The sequence below is a fragment of the Diadema setosum genome, chromosome 4, assembly GCF_964275005.1.
Source record: "Diadema setosum chromosome 4, eeDiaSeto1, whole genome shotgun sequence".
In the NCBI taxonomy this organism is placed as follows: domain Eukaryota; kingdom Metazoa; phylum Echinodermata; class Echinoidea; order Diadematoida; family Diadematidae; genus Diadema; species Diadema setosum.
The window spans coordinates 28,274,405-28,296,712 of record NC_092688.1 but is presented as its reverse complement, the minus strand read 5'-3'; the positions used below and the strand labels follow the sequence as shown (position 1 = coordinate 28,296,712).

The window sequence follows — 22,308 nt, the reverse complement described above, 5'->3', positions numbered from 1 at the left end:
TCGGACAGTTAGTTTAGCATCGTATGGAGCAGAATATTACTGTTATTCACTTCCGAATGCAAAAGCAATCATCTGACATTTATTTTAGCATCTTCCGGAGCCGAGTGTTATTGCTATTTTTTTAAAGTAAAAGCAAACATCCGCCATTTATTTTATCATCGTACGCAGTTGAATATTACTGTTATTCATTTCCGAACATCAAAGGGATCATTTGACATTTATTTTAGCATCTTCCGGACCTGAATGTTACTGCTATTTACTTTCGAACATAGAAGCAAACATCAGACATTTATTTATCGTCGTAAAGAGTTGAATGTTATTGTTATTCATTTCTGAACTTTAAAGGGATCATTTGACATTTACTTTATCATCTTCCGGAGCTGAATGTTATTGCTATTTACTTTCAAACGTAAAAGCAAACATCCCGCATTTATTTTATCATCGTACAGAGTTGAATATCATTATTATTCATTTCTGAATGTCAAAGCAAACATTCGACATTTATTTCAGCATCTTCTGGAGCCGAATGTTATCCTTATTCATTTCCGAACGCAAAATCAAATATCTGACATTAATTTTAGCACTGTACGGAGCTGAATCTTACCGTTATTTATTTCCAAAAGTATAAGCAAACATCAGACATTTATTTTGGTATCATACGGAGTCGAATTTTACCGTTATTCATTTCCAAAATTAAAGGCAGACATCTGACATTTATTTTAGCAATTTACGGAGCCGATGGTTACCGCTGTTTAGGCAAACATCCGACATTTTTTGGTGGTCAGATCGGGCCACCAAAATCTTCATTTCTAAAATTCTGGTGGCCCGACGTGCATTTTTGGTGGCCCCGGGCCACCGGGCCACCATAAGTATCGAGCCCTGCAGATGATGATATGGTTCTCACCCACTTTATTACTAGAAGTTGCAGTATGGCAGGAACACTAATATTTATGCCTTCCTTGCTGTCAAAACTGCCAGTCCTTTTAAGTTGTATCACATGTCGAGTACACCCAATAGGAAAAAGAATCTTGGCTAAATTGTGCTGCTGACTCACTTGTTCTTTATCTCTTCCATATTGACATGATTTTTTTTTTTTCTAACTTGTGGCAGCTCTTGCTCAAAGTACGATGTCATCCCAGGACATTGTGCGGACTCTCAGCTCCCTGCAGCCGTTGTTGCAGGATGCCATTCAAAAGAAGCGCACTACTAGGTTATGGGAGAAGCCATACACAGTACAGGGCCCTCTCACTTGGCAGGTTTTCTTCAACATTGGTGTGAGAGGTCAGTCGGTAGTAATTGTTAGTTTTTCTCTCAATCCCCTATTCTCTCCCTCTCTCAGTCCCTTTCCTTTTCCTGTGCCTATCTCTTTTTTTTTTTCATTTTCTTTTGTTTTGTTATATTCGATAGACAGTTATGAGCTGTTATTTTTCTCCATGCAGTTCATTAAAAATGGAGAGGGAGAAAGAAGTATGTATGTTTACGTGATTAAAACTGAGAACAACAGTTTTCATGTGTGACAGCTCAGTTTCAAGATTCAGGTCAAGTTCTGATTCATGCATGTGTTGCAAGCGTTCTCTTTTGAGAGATCTTGTTAACTGTACTCATTTCATGGGATGCAAAGCCAAAATCAACTTTAAAGGGATGGTATAGTATCGGCTGAGATGAGGATTCAGCTTTAATGTTTTGCGAGATATTTAGAAACCACTCTTATGAAATCCTAAAGAGCCTACAATTCTTAGGGGCATTGAAATTTTATCTAATGAAAATCGGTTTTGAAATGACTGAGATATCCAAAAACGAGGTAAAACAAAGAGATTCTGATAAAAGTTGTGACCTGTTGCATTTTATTAAGAGCACTTTTCTAGATATCTCGGCCACTTCAAGACCAATCAAATAAATTGTGAATTCCTTTAAGAATTACATGTTCTTTCATATTTCATAAGTGGTTTCTCATTATCTCACAAACACACACATGCAGCCCTATCTAAACCAAAACGGTATCATCCCTGTAAGCTCAGCAGTTTGAGATATACTGTGTTAATATTGAGCACTTGCCAAACATGCACATCTCAGATTCAGTGCTTGAGTGATATCTTTTGTGAAATATATTATGTTAGAAAGTATAATAGTAATTGTCACATATGTTTGCTTTTTTTATATGGACAAATTCAAAGACGTGGGAATGGCAAGTTGTCCAAATGTAGGTGTCAATGAAAGGGTGGAATACTGCCCAGTGCTGTGTCATTTAGTTCCTCTTCTATCAATGCAAAGCTGCTATCCCAATTTTTCTGCAGGTGCAGCAGAGACCCCAGAACCCCTCCCCATACCTCGTCTTCTCATCGGGCATGACAAGGACTGGTTGTCTTCATCTCCCTTCACCCTCTACTACTGGGTAGGTCCTTGTCTTGTCATTTGCGTGGATCACTGTCTTCTTGTGTCTGCTGTGTAACACAAATTCTTAGTTCTGAGCCAAATCATGTTGTTTACTTTCTTGAGTTGATCTTTCAAGCTTCTCAGTGACAGGCAATATTTGAATCAGTCACATTTATGTGTGATTGATATGTGATCATTCAAAGTTAGATTGATGTCACTTTCTCAATTTCAAATATCTGTCTTCTTTTTTTCTTTTCTTTTTTTGCCTTTAAAAAGCAGAAATTTCAATGAACATATAGTTATGTAGCTCTTTTGTAAATGAGTATGTTTGGTCTTTACTGATACAGGAGAAATTGATGTTGGAACCATATTCCTCTCCCAGAGATGTGGCCTACATTGCCCTAGTACCTGAGAATAAGTATATCCATCACTGTGCCCTCATGTACTTCAAGGAGCTCACTGCTGTCTATGAGGTAACTACTTGCAACCAATCGATTGTCATGTCATGTCGCATTGTGGATATATGGCTTAGGCACAGGTATACTGAAGAAGAAATGTTAACCCATATCGGGCCAACGCACTTGTGTAAATAAATACCGTAGTGGCCCAGCACCGTTTGTGCACATATGCCGACAGGCCGACAACTCTCCAAACAATCGCTCTTCATTAGCAAGCAATGAACAAAACATAGACAAGTTATATGTCATTGGAAAGAATATAAAATTCCCTTTAAAATGGTATGACATGTTGCCATTCAACCCACAGTGTAGTCATAGTACTCAGTGAAGTGAAGTGAAGTACAGAAAATCAAAAGTTACGAAATCGTGTTGTAATTTTACACACCCATTACCGGAAATGAAATGATCAGAGTGTCAGCTTTCTGGACATATAAATATCATGACCATTTATACAATAATTGCAGGTTTATATTCATGTTTATGAAGATGAAGCCATTGCGAGTGCACGGGAAATCCATAGTGTAATGTGTGCATCCTTTATAGCATGTTGAAGCGAAATTCGTCGCGATATCTATAGATCTACAGCTTTTCAGTTTCGACTGAATTATACAATTGTTGTACATACATGTGGATGTACATGTGGGACTATTATCATAGTCGAATCATCGCCCGGCAAGTGTCCAAACCTTCTCAAAAACTGCGACAGAAAATCCAAAATTGAGCACTCCATACAGCTGTAGATAGCACTCACTGACGCTTCATGGTTATTCGCGTTATTCAATGTAAACACACATTTTTTTCGATGATTTTTACAATATTGTTGGCGTCCGACTGACAAAATCTTCTTGAATTATCACAGACGGTGTAGCAAAGTATTCTGGGATATGTTGTCAAAGGTTAGAAGGTGAAAGAACTTTGGAATGACGTCGTTTATATGTCATTTCTTTCACTACGGGATATTCCGTATGTGGCCTCTGCGGCGTTCGGACGAACTACGGAATATCCTGTAGATGGGTTAAGGTTTCTTATATCCTTTTAAAACTTTCTCACATTATGTGACTTAGTAGCTTTTGCATATTACATGTATATTTGTCTTCAAATGTATAGCTTTGCTGGAATATGCCTTAGGTGTAAGCATATTTTAACTCTTACAAGAATTAGATTAAAGTACTTGTGTACAGCACATGTAGAGGGCTCTTCAAAAAGGGAGTATAGGGAGAATATATTTGAACAGCAGATGGTTTTTAATTCTCGCTATCGCTAATGATGTAAAAAGTACCCGGATGTGGCTTTTTCGTCAAGATTTAGTGCACTTCCGGGACTGGGGCACTTTCGGCATGGGGCATATTTTGCACAGTGCTAGCGTGCGTGTATGTGTACCTTACCTATAGCGCCGCGCCGACCACAGATACTAGTACAGTAGGCGGCTGTACCCGAGCCAGCAAGTGGCCAGGCCTGTCATACTCGTACACTTAGTGTAGCTATAGCCCCCGCATTGCCCTAGGCCGGCCTTGCATTAGCATGCACCACTGCACGCATACAAGTTAAGCTAACACATACTGGTACATCGTACTGCTTGATCATGTGATCGATGTGCACATCACTGATCAGTCATCTCTGCATACGCTGAAAATATGCTGGAAAATATTCACCCACCTGGATATCGTCGTGGAATGCCCATCTTTTTTTATTTGTTCTCTGTCGAGGTGTCGCGAACACAATCAGGAACGAACCGCGATCTCGAACTTATCCTGTCTCCGAAGCAATTTCTTCCAAGCAAGTACTACTAGTAAGTCGCGCGCGCACTGCGCTGTGGAGTCACCCGCAAACTTCACCCACGCGGCCACGTCACGTCTCGCATGCCAGTAAGGGACCTACTTCTGTAGAATTTTTTCATTTATTGTCATGCGAACAACACATGGCAGCTTCGCAGTAACAACCCATAGTCGTATTAACAGCAATTTCTTAAGAATGAAGAAATTTCATATCATATTAAAGCTAAAATTCAAGTCGAGAAAACAGTAAGTACACGTAGAATACAGTTGGTTGTATGTGTAAATAGCATTAGTCACGTATCACGCGCGTACAAACAGAAGTGACTTTGCTACCGGACTATCCCATAATATACCGTAAATGACGCTTAAATCAACATCCGGGTACTTTTTACGTCATTGGCGATAGCGAGAATTTTGTAGTCCTACCACAAACTTTTTTTCTGTGGTAATGCTTCTATAGTTTCTTATATCAAGATGATATCATATATCGAAGATTGATTTTACAAAGGCTTTTATATTGTGATGAAACCATTTCTTTACCAAGACCTAAAATGCAACAAAAGGCAAATGAACAACTCAAGCAAAAATGTGGCTTCAAATACTTTGTTTCTCTCTTTCTCTTGCTATCCATTCATCGATGTATCTGTCTATCCATTCATCTATCAAATAATTACATTCTCTCTTTGTTACAGGGTTGTCGGTTGGGTCGACATGCCCCCATTGCCAAGAAAGTACAAGATGGCATCTTCAGGATAGGCAAGAAGTATGCCCAGAAGCTAAGCAATGAGCCTGTTGATAGTTGGTTCTCTGACATTGCCCACTTGCCTGAGGTTGACAAGCTGAAGATCTATGCACAGGTCTGCAGAGCGTATGTTGGTGAGTGTTGTGATGGTACAGATTGTCATGGTGAAATGTAGATCAGCCTTGTTTGTCCCTGCATAAATACTTTGAAATAGAAAGAATAGTCACCAATGTAAAATAGAAATATTGCAGAGGATGGGTAAGAAAAAGAAATGAATTAGTGTGCTTAGAATACCTTATTTGTTTGCCAAGCTTTCATGTCTTTTTTTTTTTTTTTTTTTGTTAGGGAATGTCAAATTTGATTAAAGGGCAATTTATTTCAAATAAATGTGTAGATGCAGTGAATGTTGTGATATTAGTAGTGCACATTGGTGAAGTTTGTGGAAAATTGGGCAATCCATTCAAAACATAGGAATTTTTTACAGTTTTGGTGAAATCCATGTGCTGTCATCACTGGATAAGGAGGTGGCAACAATTTGTGATGTAATCTGAGTAGGGCAACAGTAACAGAAAATATTAAGAATTACACAAAATCCATTTGTTAATGAAAAGTACACATGTGTTCTACTTGTTATTCTAAAAGAGGTCAGTGAAGTTGCTGGAAAATGGCAATATTTTGAATCATGGAAAAATACAGTTAAGATTGATTTTTGAAGGTGTGCCTCTATGTGCTGTACAAGTGACATCATTGAACATGTTTCAGTGACATTATGAAACATGTTTCAATCCAATTTTATGAAGAGGTGTTCTATTGGTTTAAAAGGACAGTTACAGATTTTGGTGGCGTTTCCCTCTTTGATTGTCGTGAACAGTCAGCAAAGGTTAATTCCTTCCTGGGGTCAGCCACATTTTTGCCCATTTTCATTAAAATGAAATAATGGAAATACTGTATCTAGCTACTGATTGTTTCAATTCCTAGACCAAGAACTCCCAGCTGTTAGTTAACACAGTATTTGTTACAATAGTCTGAAGGGAATACAAACGCACAGCCAAAAAGTATGAATTCGGGGGGGGGGGGGGGGGAATCAATAAATCAATCAAGATCAAAGCATGATATCCCACCTATATACACTGTGCATGATACTTGACACATACCAGAACTATTGTAGTAAGTATCCCCTCAAGATCTGGCTGTGTTGATATGATAAGGGAACCATTGAAGTCAGCTCCCCTCTGCACTGCTTCCGCATGAGTACGATAAAACACAAAACCAGTCATTGGAAGAGATGCTATAAGATTTAATTACGTTTCTAAATATTTGCAAAGATTGCTGGTTGAAGAAGATTATTAGCACTAATTTTTGCTAGCAAAGATTGGCTGCTCTGTAGATCCAATTTGAGTAATACCCCTGATGTTTTATCCCCATAATAAGATATCATAGGCTACGCTTAAAAACTTGTGTTGGTAGTAGGGTTACATATGCATTGTATGGCAACATTTCCAGTTTGAATGTTGAAAGGTTAAGTCTGGTATAAACGGTCAATCATCAAATATCTGAAGAATGATTTGTGTGGCACATTTGCTGTTTTTCAGTAGAGCTTATTTTCATAAGTTGATGTATTGTATAAATTGAAGCATATATTGCCCCAAAGTTGAATGATTTGTGTAATCTTCCTAAATTAATTGCACTTTGTACTATGTCATATTACTTTAAGATGCTCTTAAGTTATTGATGAATTTCCAAACACAACTGCGTTCCAATCTATACTCTTGTAGGATTTCATCTTCTGCAGTGTGTTCAACGTCAGGGAATTTGACAATCATGGGTCCGTGTATGATGAGTTATACCTTCAACTACAGCTGTTGTTGAATGAAAACAAGGCATTGATAATTACTTTCACCCTCATTTCTTTGCAGCTCCGTTCTTGAACCAAGAGCAGCTGGATGCCAGCATTTTTCAATCCAATCGTCACCATTCCTCTTCCTCTGCCGCAAACATCCCAAGCTCAGGGGCAGGGATGTCAAGCCAGGGCCATGGCGGAGGGTCCTTACATGAGCAGTCTTCTCAGGGCCAAGATACCAACTCTAGCAGTGCCAGCATGCCAGCACCAAGCTCCACCCCAAGTAGACCAGGTATACTCAAACAAAGACACTGGTGGTGACAGATAATGAAAAATGTTGACCCATTTGTTTGACCATGCTGCTTCTACCAATTCACAGATAAAGAGTTATAAGACTTATAAAGACTTATGTCAGTTCCAAATACTGGCCAGTGAGTTATTAATTTTTGCAAAAACTTATGTAATGTAGAGGCTTGTTTGTGCATACTATTACTATAAGATTGTTTTCAGTGATCTAATAAATAAGTAAAGAAACTATGATTACATCTCTTGTCTTCAGCAAATCGCCAAGACTCCAAAGACAACTCATCACTTTCATCAGACAACAAGGAGAACATTCCTGTTGGCAATGGCCTGGAGACAGTAACACCACGGGAAAGCGAGCAACCTCCAGCTGTTGTTGTTTACATTGTTGACCCATTCAGCCGGCGAGAAGAGGCTGAGGAAGAAGGGGAGGTCTCTGTGGCAACACTTGGTCTTATGCACTGCTTTGCAGAGATCTTTGACAAACTACAGGCATCGCTGCAGCGGAACATTGCCTTCCATGTAAAGCTCAGTTTCAATGTATTTTTTTTTTAAATAATTGTTGCACGTTGCAGGTATATTTACTGGGTTTTCTCTCTTTTTGCTTTTCTTTCTTTTAGCTTCTGCAATGTGTTAATGCAGGGATCATAGTTGGGTTTGTCCGTTGGCAAGATTTTTCATTTTGAGCTATGATTAAAGCAAAACATTGCTCAAAATTTGTACAGAGATAAGACTCATGGTAGCATCAATGTTTCCAAATTTGTAATGGATCTGTCTATGAAGGTAAAATCTAAAATTTTGTTTTTATGATGCTTTGACAACTTCATTAGAATTTCTATAGACCTGCAGAAACTGTCTACTCTTGCTCTAATAAGGACACGCATGCATAAGAAATGTTGGAAATAATGCTGTAATAACGCAATTACAGTAAAGTAACAATGAAAATATGAAATATTAGCGAACAGGTACGCCATACACCATATCTCAGAAATGGTTCAAGGTATCTTCATGAAACTTAGTACGTATGCATGTGCTGCCTCACAGTGATTCTCTCGGGACTTTTTAGGTCATGGGGTCAAAGGTCAAGTGAAAATGCTAGAATTTCACTTTTTATGCCTCCGCCACGAAGTGGTGCCGGAGGCATTATGTTTTCGGGTTGTCCGTCCGTCCGTCCGTCCGTACGTCCGTACGTACGTCCGTCCGCTTTCGTTTACGCGATAACTTGAGTAATATTTACTGGAATTTTACCAAACTTGGTCCAAGTATGAAGTATGATGGGGCAATTATTTGATTAGATTTTGGGTGAAATCGGCTGAAGGTCAAAGATCAAGGTCAAATCATGAAATTGTATCCGTTTACGCGATAACTCGAGACTGGATGGAGCAAATTTCACCAAACTTTGTTGGAGGATGATGTATGATGGGACAATTACTTGATTAGTTTTTCAGTGAAATCGGACAGAGGTCAAAGGTCAAAGATCAAGGTCAAATCCTAAAATTTATCTGTTTACGTGATAACTCAAAACTGGATGAAGCAGCTTTCACCAAACTTGGTCCAAGGATGATGTATGATGGGACAATTAGTTGAGTAGATTTTAGTGACATTGGCAAAAGGTCAAGGTCAAATGCTACAAATGTTGCAATTTCCCCCATATCTATGCAATGCCCGAAGATATTTTCTTGAAACTTGGTGTGGACATGTACTACTGCGTAAAGATTCTCCAGAGAGAGTTTCATGTCATAAGGTCAAAGGTCAAAAGGTCAAAGGTTAGGTGAAAATGTTGCAATATTACTTTTCTCTCAAATGCTTCAATGTATCTTCGTGGAACTTGGTACATATGCATGTACTGTCTGGCAGGGATTATCTAGGGAATTTAGGGGTCATGGGTCAATAGTCAGGGGCCAAAGGTCAAGGTCAACTCCTCAAAATTTTACTATTTCCCTCATATACTAGTATATGCAATGCTTGCATTATTAGTTTCAAAACTTAATACATGCATTACCTAATGGAGATTATCCGGGAAATTTCCAGCCAGAAGGTCAAAGGTTAAGGGTCAAAGGCCAAGTTTCAATGCCCCCCCCCCAAAAAAAAAAAAAAAAAAAAAAAAAATCTATTTTGTACCGTCATCACACTCTTTCTTCGTACCTTGGAAATTACTCATTGCATAAACTTTCCCCAAATTCCCCAAATATGTGTACCTGCACTCTTAGAAAATTACAGCAAACCCAGTTCAAGACATTTCTGACAAACCTGTCATTTCAATATTTTGCTAGTTATGTGAAACTGTCATGGATCACACATTGTGAAGACATTGTACTATACGCCTATTGGGAGAATCATGCATTATGGCGGAGGCATCAGTCGCCATAGCGACATTTCTAGTTCTCCATATCTCAGAAATAGTTCAAGTTATCTTCAAAAAACATAGTACATATGCATATATTACCTGATAGTGATTCTCTTGATTTTTTTTAAGGTCATGGGTCAAAGACCAGGTTAAAATGCTATACCTAATGCTAAAATAACTTTCTGTAGCTCACTTGGTAGAGCATTGGGCTAGCATCCGGAAATGTCAAGTTCTAGTCTTGATGGAATCCTCTTTCTTTGCTCAATTTTTCATTTATAACAACTCAACACATTTTGCAATTGTGCCATCAAACTTTAACGTGTCATTTCAATTTCTTGATTTTCTTACATTATCAAGATGTACTGTAGACCCATTTGGAGAATAATGCGACATAGCGGAGGCATATTGGTTGCTATGACAACATTTTCGCTTGTTTATATGACAAGAAGTTTCATGAAGATGATATGTAGCTGATGTGTGGAGGTTGGGGTTCAGAAGTGGAGATGAGGTTCTTACATTACAATGTCACTGAAACACCTAATATTCTAAAAAGTTCGATGCTTGTATCTTATGAAGAAAGTGTAGCAAGAGGGAGCAATACGTTCCTTCTCCAAATAATATTTTCCCCTTAAGTTTCATGCAAACATCGAGCAATAGCTGAGGTCATCACATAATGTTGTCTCTTTCTCTGCTTTTACCCCTTTCAGATCATTCCATTACACCAGGTCCTACAGGTGGCCAACAGCGAGGTGTCATCACGTTTCCTCAGCCAGCTCAAGTCAGTCGCCTTCTCTGTCTTCTCCCAGTGCCGCCGGTACCAGAGCCCCACCATTCCTGGTCGCAGTCTCACCGGTTTTGGTCCTGCTGCTGACCTTGACCGCATGATCATAAGCAAGAAGGTAAGGGGCACCAATGACTGCAGGAGTAAAGAGACTACTTGGTGTTCCTCTCCACAAATTTTGTCACTACAAACTTGTTTTTGCTAGTCCTGTACGTGTTTGATTATTTTTATGCCCCTGCCAAAGAGTATCACCAGAGGTATCATATTTTTGGGTTGTCCTTCTGTCCTTACAATGTACATTAGTCTTTCCAATGACATAACTTAATAACCATTTTAGATATCCGAACAAAAATGGGCTTAACCCTAACCAGGCCAGGCTTTTTGGTGTGTTTTAGGCCGGGGAGGGTTGATTCACACCCCCCCCCCCCTATAATAATGCTGATTATATGCATAAATCATACATTTTGCTCTAAATCAGAAAGTAAAGCTCCTAGAATCCTAATTTTTTGTGATAACATTCTTTGTAGCATTCCTAACAATGTACTTGAAAAAAAAATAAGGAATCAAAATTAATTTCTTATGTATTTTATTGTTTTATGAATTTCTTATGCATTTCTTTGTTTTTTGACCTTTTGTTTTTTAACTTTTTTCCTCAAGATTTATGACAGAACCTATTTCAAGCATAATCATGCTGAAATTAATTGATTTCAGCCTATGAAAGTGAAAAATAATAATCATACCTTTATGAATAAGGTGAGAAAACTCCATTTGCATAGACTTTATACACAAAATCACGTTTTTGAGCCATTTTCGATCTGACATGCATATATAAAAGGACGTGCAGCGTCATAACGGTATGTGGAATCAACCCCCCTGGCCCTTTTAGGGTTAAGTATGTATGAGTGGAAAAAGCTGTGCCTTTCAACCTGTGGATGCACACATTCAAGGTCAAGGTCTTTTTCTATATTTTCACTATTTACCCCATATCTCTGCAATGCCTGAAAAGTATATAGTGAAACTTAGTGTATACAATGTCATGTACTACCAGATAAAGATTCTCTTTGGGAAGTTTCACGTCATGGGGTCAAAGGTCAAGCGAAAATGCTAAAATTTCACATTTTTCCTCCAGTTCTCGGAAATGATCAGAGATTTCTTGGTGAAAATTAGTACATATACAACGTACATGTTATTTCCAGACAATGATTCAGTCTGGAAGTTTGGGGTTATTGCTGGATTTGCACTTTTTTTCTCCATATTTTGTAAATGACTAAATACATCTACAAATTTGGTATATAAGTGCGTTAATGCACAATGATTCTGCAGAGAAAGATTTGGTTCAAATGTGGAGTGAAAATGCTAACATTTCCCTGTATTTTCCATATTTTTAGAGTGGCTCATCAGAATTGGTGCATCACTACTAAATAGTGATTATTTGCTAATCATGTGAAAATGTTGCCCACATTGGCTAGATATACTTTATATCTATTGGGAGAATAAGGTGATGTAGTTTAGGCATACTTGTTGCCGATGCCATAGAAATATTGATAACAGATAAACCTGTTTTCAAATATGTCACATTCTTTAAGATTTCACACGGTGGTTTCAGTAATGTGTGACAAGATGTCACGTCATCTTTTACATGTTCTCTGTCTGGTGTAGTGATGCAAGTTAAAGTGAAGACTTCGCAGGCTTTGAATATAATGTATATATTATTTTTAGATAAAACCAAAAGGTAATAGGGAAGCCTTAAAGGGACTGTACAGTACTGGGTGAGGTGGGAATTCATGTTTTGAACATTCCTAAGTGAGATAATGAGAAACCTCTTATGAAATATGAAAGAGCATATAATTTTAAGAAGGATTCAATGTTTATTTGATAAAAATTCGTTTTCAAATGGCTGAGATATCCAAAAAAGTGATAGTAATAAAAGGCAACAGGCCAAGCCTTTTATTAGGATCTCTTTGTTTCACCTTGTTTTTGGATATCTCAGCCATGTCAAAACCGATTTTCATCAAATAAACTTTTGATATCCCTTAGAATTGCATGCTCTTTAATATCTCATAGAGTGGTTTCTGAATATCTTGCAAAACGTTAAAAGCTAAATCCTCACCTCGACCAGAACTGTACACACCCTTTATTAATCAGTAGCAAATTCTTATGATTGCAAACTTCCCAGAATTAGTGATGCATCTGTGTGGCCATTCGAATGATGACCATCTATCAGTCAGGCATGCAGATTCATCATGCAGAAGAATTCTGTTATTTCTCTGTGGTAAAGGCATTGCTTCTAGAGATTGCCAGTGCTTGAGTGTACTCCATGACCTTCTTTCTTCTCCCATCTTAGCCGGAGCACAACGAAGCTCGTCTGTATTCGCCACCCTTTATCCTCGCTCCCATCAAGGACAAGCAGACAGAGCTTGGAGAGTCCTTTGGTGGACTGCGGCAAGCCTGTGGGGAACTCTTTTGCAGTTACTGCCTTTCACATGACCAACGCTGGCTCCTTGTCTCCTGTACAGATTCTAAGGGTGAACTGATGGAGACTCAGGTCATCAACATTGATGTTCATAACAGGTAGAGATGCTCTTTTTACGCTCTAGCAAGCATATTCCAAAGTTCTTTGACATTATACATCATACATTTTGTTGATACTCTAGATGTTTAAACTGTATTACACCCATATACAAATGCTATTATTTGATTTCGAGTAAGATGAACAGGATCTTCACTTCAACAAGACAGTATTGTGGGAACATTTTCAAGACACAATTTATTATTACTTTTTTTGGGGGGGGGGGTTCTTATTTGCTTATGCAGGAAGAGACCTTTACTAAATTTGACACAGTTTTCATTAGATATTTATACAAATTAAAAGATTTGTATGCAATTGATCTTACTGAAGAATAAATGTACAAATGAATTGAGCCATGTATATTAACAAGCCTCAAGAATATTTCACACCAGTGTAGAATTTATTCTATTGATTGAGAGATGCCCCCATTGGGCTCCATGAGGTACCAAAGTGGGGACTAAAGTGGTGGCCAATTTCCACATTTTCATCTTTTCCTTGACAACACATAAAATTTGTCACGAAACTGGGCAGATATTATTACTACATGTTATAGAGTATATATTTATACAAATGGGCACCATGCCATATTTGGGGGCCTACAAGGGGTTTAGACCCCACCCCCCCCCCCAAAAAAAAAAAAAAATAATAATAATCAGAGAGTCTTTACCAAACTCTGCAGGTATGATTGCTAGGTTGATAGAATAAATATTTTTACCAATGGACACCATCCCCCCACCCTGGAGGCCCCCAAAATTCAATTTTTATGCCTCCGCCACGAAGTGGTGCCAGAGGCATTATGTTTTTGGGTTGTCCTTCCGTCCGTCCGCAATGAATTTTGTGGACAGCGTAACTCAAAAACCTTTTGAGGTATCCTAATGAAACTTTTTTATGTATGTGTATTAGGGGGTGAAGTTGTGCCTATCAACTTTTTGGTGCACATGCTCAAGGTCAAAGGTCAAAAGGTCAAGGTCAAATGCTTAAAATTTCACTATTTCCCCCATATCTATGTAATGCCTGAAGATATTTTCTTGAAACTTAATGTATACATGTATAACCAATTAAGATTCTCTGGTGAAAGTTTTGGGTCATGAGGTCAAAGGTCAAAAGGTCAATTAAAATGTTGAAATTTCACTTTTTTTCTCCGTATCTTGGAAATTGTTCAGGGTATCTTCATGGAACACAGCATAGATGCATGTACTGACTCGCAGTGATAATCTTGGGAATTTGGGGATCACAGGGTCAAAGGTCAAGGGCAACACTTCAAAATTTTAATATTTCCCTCATATTTATGCAGGATTATTATTATTTTTTTTTTTGACTTGGGTGTATGCATGTATAACCCAATAGAGATTCTCTGGGAAGTTTTTTTGTTTTTGTTTTGTTTTGCCAAGAAGGTCAAAGGTCAAAGATCAAGTGAAAGTGCTGAACTTACTTCTTCCTCCATATCTCGGAAGTGGCTCAAGTTATCTTGAAACTTAGTACATATTTGTACATATTTATGCATGTTCTGCCTGACAGTGGACCTCTTATGAATTTTAGGGTCAAAGGCCAGAAAAAAAAAAATGGTAAGAATTTACTATTCAGTACAGAAATTGCACTTTTTCTCCATACCTTGAAAATTACTCAATGCATAAGCTTATGCAAGGGTCAAAGTCAAGTGAAAGTCCTTAAATCCCCAAATACATGCTCTAGCTCCTATTCATCCAATTAAACCTAGGTCAAGGGAGGTAAACATTCAACACATTTGTGACAAACGTGTCATTTTAATATTTTGCCAATTTTGTGAAAATGTAATCACACATTGTCCACATGTACTATGGACCTATTAAGAGAATCATGCATTATGGCGGAGGCATACCAGCGACATTTCTAGTTCTTTTTTGTTTTAAATCTACAAAACCAAAAATGCTCTGAGTAAAGACAATACTAAGTGTACTTACCAAGTTTGTTTATGGCAGATCTAGGAGTGGGCCCCTTGGGGCCGGACCAAAATTGGGGGCTGGTGTTCACACTTTGATCTTCTCAAGGTCAGATTTTCTAAAATCTTGGCAGATATCATTTTCAAAATGAGAATGTGTATAAATGGAGCATGAATTACTTATACTCATTTCTTCTCAGGTAGACTTGCGAGCTCATGGAGCTAGAAAGCTGTTACAATAAATGTTGTGTTCAACTTCAGGTAAAAGGGGGAATTACATTTAAGCTTGCCACATTATTACTTACCATAGAGACATATTGTCAGTCTGAATGACCATTGATATGTTTTTCCTCTCTTTATTTCGCAATCTTCATGCAGCAAGCGACGGAAGAAGGTATCTGTGCGGAACATTGCTCTCATCAGCCTGTGGGACTTCCTTATTGGTATCATGTCTAAGGCTTCCATCCCTTGGCGACTTATCATTGGGCGGCTGGGCAGACTGGGCCACGGTGAACTCAAGGGTAAGCATTCTTCAAAACTACTTGACAATGGATGATTTGCAGAATGTCCTCAAAGTGTAGGTTCCTTGAACATGTGAGGTTGAATGTACCTAGTAGTGAAGCATTCAACTTGTTACCATTTCAAAATGGACTCTTACTGTATCCCACTATGTTGATGACAGAGAAGGTGCCGTTGTATGGCAGCCAGCCAATGCGCAATTTCAATAGGTATAAAGCATAAAGCGGAATTTGTGTTTGTTTATTTCATTACCGGAGGGGGGGGGGGGGGGAGTTGAGAATGTCCCATTATATTTGATGGGGAATACAGTTGTCACACAGTGCACATATGCAGGAACAGGGATTATGCACTTGTTGAAATGTAGCTCAGGCTTAAAAAAATATAGTACACAAATTCTATTTGTCAAGACAAATGGTGAATTGAAAATTGGCTGCTCCATGCTCAGAGCAAAAGTGGGCATGTTTGACGGATAGCCCTGCAGCACAACAATTGTTTGTCCAAATTTGTACATATTAGTATCAGATAATAATAATAATAATAATAATACATACAATTTCTATAGCGCCGTTCTCCACTTTGATTAAATGCAATAATATACAATAATATACAAAGCTCTTGGGTCAAAATTCTTGAAAAGTCAATGCTGGACAAGAAGGCAAGAAAAATCAGTGATGTCACATTAGGGGATAATATTGAGAGAATTCAACATATAATTCATTTTTCTAGTATCAAAAAAAAAACAAAAAAAACAAACTTGTGATGTGCCTCCTTATGCAGGCAGTAGGAATGATATTACCCCAAACATTCATATGTCTATTATGAGAAGATTAAATTGAGAGAAAAGACAGGTTGAAGACAGTGAATGTTCTCAGTTTGCACACACTTGATATCCAACATTTTTCTCCTCACTCAGATTGGAGTACACTTCTGAGTAGAAAGAACCTAGCAAATTACAGCCGTCTACTAAAGGACCAATGCTCCATGTGCAGCGTGCCAGGAACGTGTGACTTCCCCTGTATTCTGAGCGCCTGCCTTGTCTCACTTGAGCCAGAACCAGGTCTACGAATTATGGCAGGTGGGTGTTTCCCTTTTACAGATTTTACAAGCAATGTCTGCAGCAGACTTAATGTCCAGAATAAGCATTGTGGTAAGAATGTTCTGCCAATCCTGTGAAGTATAGAAAAGATGTGCGCTACTGAATTCACAGCCGTAAGAAAAGTCAGAGAATGTTCTGTGTGCAGATTCAAGTTTACAGGAACTGTGGCATTCAGAAAGGTCATGGAATGTAGTGTCTATCAGTCTGACAATATAAGGACCATAAAACCCAAGTTAACTATAAACCCTGATTGTTCTATTGCCAGATATGGTTGCAGCAGACAAGTGCAGCAAAAACAGCCAGAGGGACCAGCCCAGCTGCCAGTTGCACACACCAGATGATGCCAGTTGCACCCACATCATGGTCTTCCCCACCAGCGCCACTAAGCGGGCAGCTTCCATCAACCAACACCAGGACCAGGTATGTCCTTACTCCCATTGACAGCTCTGCATTCTCTTTGTGACATTGATGTCATCAAGATGGGAAAGGAAATCCACTTTTTATTATGGAAATAGGGATTTGTGTGCATCCAAGTATGAAGAATTAGATCTTTGACATGTCCATCCTGTTGGATGCCTTTTTTGGGGCACAGTGTAGTAGGTCTGAAATAAATAGGTTTGTAGGAAATAAAGCCTTCTTGAATCACAGGAAATATTCTGCATATTCAAATACATCAGAATTGCATTACTCTCAAGTGTTTAATTGGTCAGATAGGACTGCTTGATGCCCCTGAATATCCTATCCTCTCACAGATTTGGGCACATTATTCGATGATATGTAGGATACACATGAAGTACAGATCAGTTTCAAGGGTACTGCCAGTCATGGGAAAGGGATTCTTTGTATTGGGTGTTTGACCACACCCACTGATATGGGAGCAACAGATGCCACATTGTGGTTACCTAAACCTTTGTTGAAACATTTTATCCTTGTTACTTCTCAAGGGGTATGATTTTATAGAAAATATGAAGACCTGAAGAGAGGACAACAACCTTTCAGACAAATCATAAGATCCTAAGTATATTGTGCTTGTAACATTTATAATATGACAAAGCCTTTCTTATTTCTATTACTCTGCAGGGTGATCTGACATTCAACCAGGACCTCCATCTGGATGATGAAGAGACATCATTTTTTGATGATGACCTCTTAAACATCTTCATGATGCCAGACACCTCAGTGAACATGATAACTGATCCTAGCTCCATGCAGCTGGAGCTGGACCAGGAACCAATGGTTGCTGCTCCTGCTGTCCATCAGGGAGCTAGCACCTCAGTCCAGGTAGATCAGAGTTTATTCATGTACCCATTGAGAAGCTTCAAATTTCCAGTTTGTTTGTTCAAACTTAATCATGCCCCAGTCTCACATCCTATGATCCTAATGTACCTGACTGATTACTATTTTGAAGTTACTCAACCAGAAATAACATTTTTATGCTTTGCACTTTTGTTGCAGGAAAACTGAATTTTTGTCACTTTTTTGTGCATGATTGATGGAAATATGTGAAGCGATGACATTATCAGCTTACTCATTTGCAGATTCATATCAACCGTTCGAGAACTGTTCAGCAGAAATTAGCAAAGTTTCACACAATTTCATAATTTTCCAATTTCCTATATAATTTTGATCACTAGTGTGCTGATAAGATTTTACTCTTTCTTTTCAAGACTTTTAACAGGTTCAGAATTGCCCTTTGACTGCACAATGCACCTTCCTATTCACTGCCATAGGGTAGCAACTTGACATCCTTATTATTTTAATCCTACCAGCAACCTACAATACGGGAAGCAGTGTTGCCTGCAGAACCAGAAGATCTGGTCATTTTGCAGCAGCCGCTGGCCCTGGGCTACTTTGTCTCTACTGCCAAGACTGGCCCCTTACCTAAGTGGTTCTGGTCTGCATGCCCTGAGGCTGAAACTAATTGCCCTGTCTTCCTGAAGGTGAGTAAAATCTGTGCTTTCCTGTAATTTCTTTGTTTTTGTAACCATTTGGTTTAATAGAGTAAGGTCAGCTATTTCACATTTTTAAAGCTTTTTAGCAAGGCCAATAAATGTCTTGTTATCATCAACCAAATAGTTGATAGTGCTATGAAATGTCAGAGGTAATGCTATGCATTACTTAACCCTAACCAGGCCAGGCTTTTGGCCTGGTCTGTGGCCGGGGGGAGGGTTGATTCAATTGCGCAATCACCCTGAAAATTGGCACATACTAGTACATTACTTGTCGCATAATCTACCACACTATAAAAGAAAAAATTGCATTTTTCATTTATTATATTTTATGTCAATATGCGTGAAATCATAAATTTTGCTTTAATTCACAAAATAAAAGTAATGGCATCCTAATTTTTGGTGACATTACTCCTTGTAGCATTCCTAACAATGTACCTGAAAACAAAAATCTGGTATCAAAGTGAATTTTGTATGTATTCTATTATTTTATGAATTTCTTATGAATTTCTTTGTTTTTTGACCTATTTTCATTTTTTTTCCCACAAAGTCTATTACAGAACCTTTTTTAAGCATAAATATGCTAAAATTAATTGATTTTAACCATTGAAAGTGAAAATAATCTTATCTTTTTTGAATAAGGTGAGAAAACTCTATTTGCATAGACTTTGTACACAAAATCACATTTTTGAGCCATTTTCGGTCCGACAACCATGTACAAAAATTATCATGTTGAAATAAAATCTTGATCATCAGGACTGAATTGGGGAAGGGGAAATCGGCTTCTTCATCTTGTGAACTTGAGTCTCAGTGAAGTATCAGGTTGACATTCATCTTTCCTGCATATGTGTTCACTGCACAACTACTATTGTACATGATAATTGACTCTTCACAGAACTCTATATGTGCAACAAGGGACAAGCTGTAATGCTCTGTATAGTATGAAATATGTACGCTGTTTTATTTGTATGCTCCTTTGTATTAAAGTTATTTTTGCCATCTTTGTTTTGTCCAGGCTGCATTACATGTCCACAATCCATCAGAACAGCCAACAGATGAGATCCTTCAGACCAAGCACTCCCATCCTCTTGATGCTGGCTTCACTGCAGAAGTTCTCAGGTCAGCTGCTTCTCACTCATCCTCTTGGGCTGAACTTGAAAATTTATTCTGCTACATTTCAGAATTAATTGAACAAATAGGCCTATAGATAACTGGTGTGTCACCATTTCCAAAGAAAGTAATGCAGTCTTTCGTATTTTCTTTAATACGACCACAATTCTGAGGACATTAAAAAGAGAGTCTAAAAACAGAAAGCACAGGGCAATTGCAAGTTGGTGTGCATAGCCATAGCGGCAAGTGCAAACCTAGACACATTACACAATAGCATTATCTCATACTTGGCTATTGAATAGTACAGTGTGTGTGAATGAAGACACACTGGTACGCGGCTATTGAATAGTGTGAGTGTACACACTCTCAGCCATTCTTGACATATTTGTCCTATACACAGAATATCATTCAAAATCCTGACATGCAGTTTGCCTCAACTGGAAAAACTGAAGATAAAACAAACAAATTATTGTTAGGAAACTCAAGGAAACATGAGGAAATAAAGTTTCATATAAAAAGTAATGTTAAAAAGTAATGAAGTGTTGATCAGAACAAAAATAACGCTGTGTATCGCCATCTCGTATTCTTACCAATGTACAATTACTCATATTTTGGTGGCCAAATTTTAGCGATTGCCAGTAGCAGTCCTCGTGCCAATTCATCCTGTTAGTAAAGTGTTTAATGTAATCACAGTAATGATGATAATTTATGGGGGGTAATAAAAGACAAAATACATACAAAGACAGTATGCACATGTTCATTTGAATGTGATTGCCTCCTATATCGTTGTCCAGGTATGTGCTGGAGACATACAACAGCTTGTCCTGGCTTACTGTGGACCCAGCTAGTGGGGACCGTCGCTCCTGCCTCCCCGTCCACATGGTTGTGTTGATGCAACTGTACAATACCATAGCTTCTCTGCAGTGAAGTCCTCACCTGTAGTTGCCCTTCATCTCCTTTTGCCTGTGCTGTCCATCCTCTGACTGGCTGTCTACACTCGTCTGTATCTTGTGATTGAGCTGGTATCTCAGTTCACAACATGTCAATGAGGGATATATGTCACCATACAACTTAGCAGAACGATGGTATAGCTGAAAATCATTAGCCAGTTTGTGAACAGACTGAGATAACTAACCCTGAAAGCTACAAGTCATAATGGATTCTTCTGTTGATATCCATGTGATTGGACCATATGGAGGTAGTGAGAATTGAAGGATGACTGTTACTGAAGCCAGAAGATGAGCTGTATTTGCACACATTGCTAAAAGCTTGCCATGTTGTTGCCAGATGCAGCAGGAGGTAGCTACTGCTAAGGGTACAGTAGAGTTTGATGGCTCTGAGATATTAGGAAAGTTATTTGTACTTGGCAGTAGCATGTTGGACAGGCTAGGTCAAGATGCCCTGTAATTGGTCAGTGTAGTGGAAAAAAACAAGGTTTGACACACAACATTAGGAATGAAGCCTGTTTATATGTTCCTGTTATTTCAACACCTTTATACATATCTCCCTTCAACCGTTGTTTAAGATATCTTGGCCCTCCTTGCAAGACTAGGTTTAAATGGCAGCTGCAGAAAGTCTGACCACAAAAGAGATTCAATTATCTTATATTCTATGTTACAGACTCACAAATTGTCTATGACCAGCAGTCTCCCTGACTCTTGTTTGATGGTCACATTTGTCCACTGTTTATCGCAACAATCTACAATCTTTGTCGTTTACTATTCAGGGATCAAAATTTTGCTGATTCTTAAAATAGAATGGCCATTGCTTTTCATGTTATTAGTGCTTGCATCATTGGGGGAATTAACTGTATTGTAGTTCACATTCCTGTATCAGTGATATGTTTAATTGTGTGATAATTCCATTTGAGAACATACAAGGATGGAAGATGTGGCTTGAGAGTAGTTTGACTTTACAGTAAAGCATTGTGCAGTTGTCCCATTGGTGGAGGCAGATGTTTTATGATATTAGTATTTGAACAATGCCCAATAAAGCATTGGCTGCAGGTAGTTCAAGACCACACATATACTTCCTTAAAAACATTGCCACCAATAATAAAAAACAAACAAACTTGAACCCCTCATACATGTATCCGTTGTTTTGAGATATTTGCATCCAAAGCACAATCAGCTACATGCACTGCAAATATGCAAATAATTTCAATTTCAATGGGCATTAGTGCCTTGCAATAATTAATTTTTTCTCTCTCGTTTTTGAACATGTCTGAAATAATTTTGCTATTTCTTGTGTGCATTATTTGAAGCATCTAGTCATAGCAGTCTGCTCTCAAAACTATTTACACTGTGATATAATGTGCACTGTTATCATATTCCATTTTGATTAGTGATGTTGCCAGAGGCGTAGTTTGGGATGACATGCATGTAGTTTTTTTTTTTTTTTGTTTTTTTTTTTTTACCATAACGATCTGAGACAACTTACGCAGTCCCAGGAAAATGTGGATTATGTGTGCAGGTCTTTAAAAGATCCCTTTGATGAGATTTAGGACAATCAAATTCACAAGTTATGAA

General features: G+C 38.3%; 1 protein-coding gene across 1 annotated transcript in view; it reads left to right on the top strand.

The window, feature by feature from the left end:
- Nucleotides 1-21,776, top strand: part of LOC140227988 (mediator of RNA polymerase II transcription subunit 13-like) — a 148,518-nt gene extending 126,742 nt beyond the window's left edge. Inside the window, exons 21-35 of the mRNA XM_072308387.1 lie at nucleotides 1,111-1,281; nucleotides 2,295-2,392; nucleotides 2,721-2,846; nucleotides 5,299-5,482; nucleotides 7,265-7,480; nucleotides 7,748-8,013; nucleotides 10,546-10,737; nucleotides 12,964-13,190; nucleotides 15,485-15,627; nucleotides 16,539-16,700; nucleotides 16,987-17,141; nucleotides 17,802-18,002; nucleotides 18,491-18,661; nucleotides 19,686-19,789; nucleotides 20,575-21,776. Of these exons, the coding sequence (XP_072164488.1) occupies nucleotides 1,111-1,281; nucleotides 2,295-2,392; nucleotides 2,721-2,846; nucleotides 5,299-5,482; nucleotides 7,265-7,480; nucleotides 7,748-8,013; nucleotides 10,546-10,737; nucleotides 12,964-13,190; nucleotides 15,485-15,627; nucleotides 16,539-16,700; nucleotides 16,987-17,141; nucleotides 17,802-18,002; nucleotides 18,491-18,661; nucleotides 19,686-19,789; nucleotides 20,575-20,707 (2,549 nt within the window). The 3' untranslated portion in view covers nucleotides 20,708-21,776. The remainder of the gene's footprint in view (nucleotides 1-1,110; nucleotides 1,282-2,294; nucleotides 2,393-2,720; nucleotides 2,847-5,298; nucleotides 5,483-7,264; nucleotides 7,481-7,747; nucleotides 8,014-10,545; nucleotides 10,738-12,963; nucleotides 13,191-15,484; nucleotides 15,628-16,538; nucleotides 16,701-16,986; nucleotides 17,142-17,801; nucleotides 18,003-18,490; nucleotides 18,662-19,685; nucleotides 19,790-20,574) is intronic.
- Nucleotides 21,777-22,308: the final 532 nt, after the last annotated feature.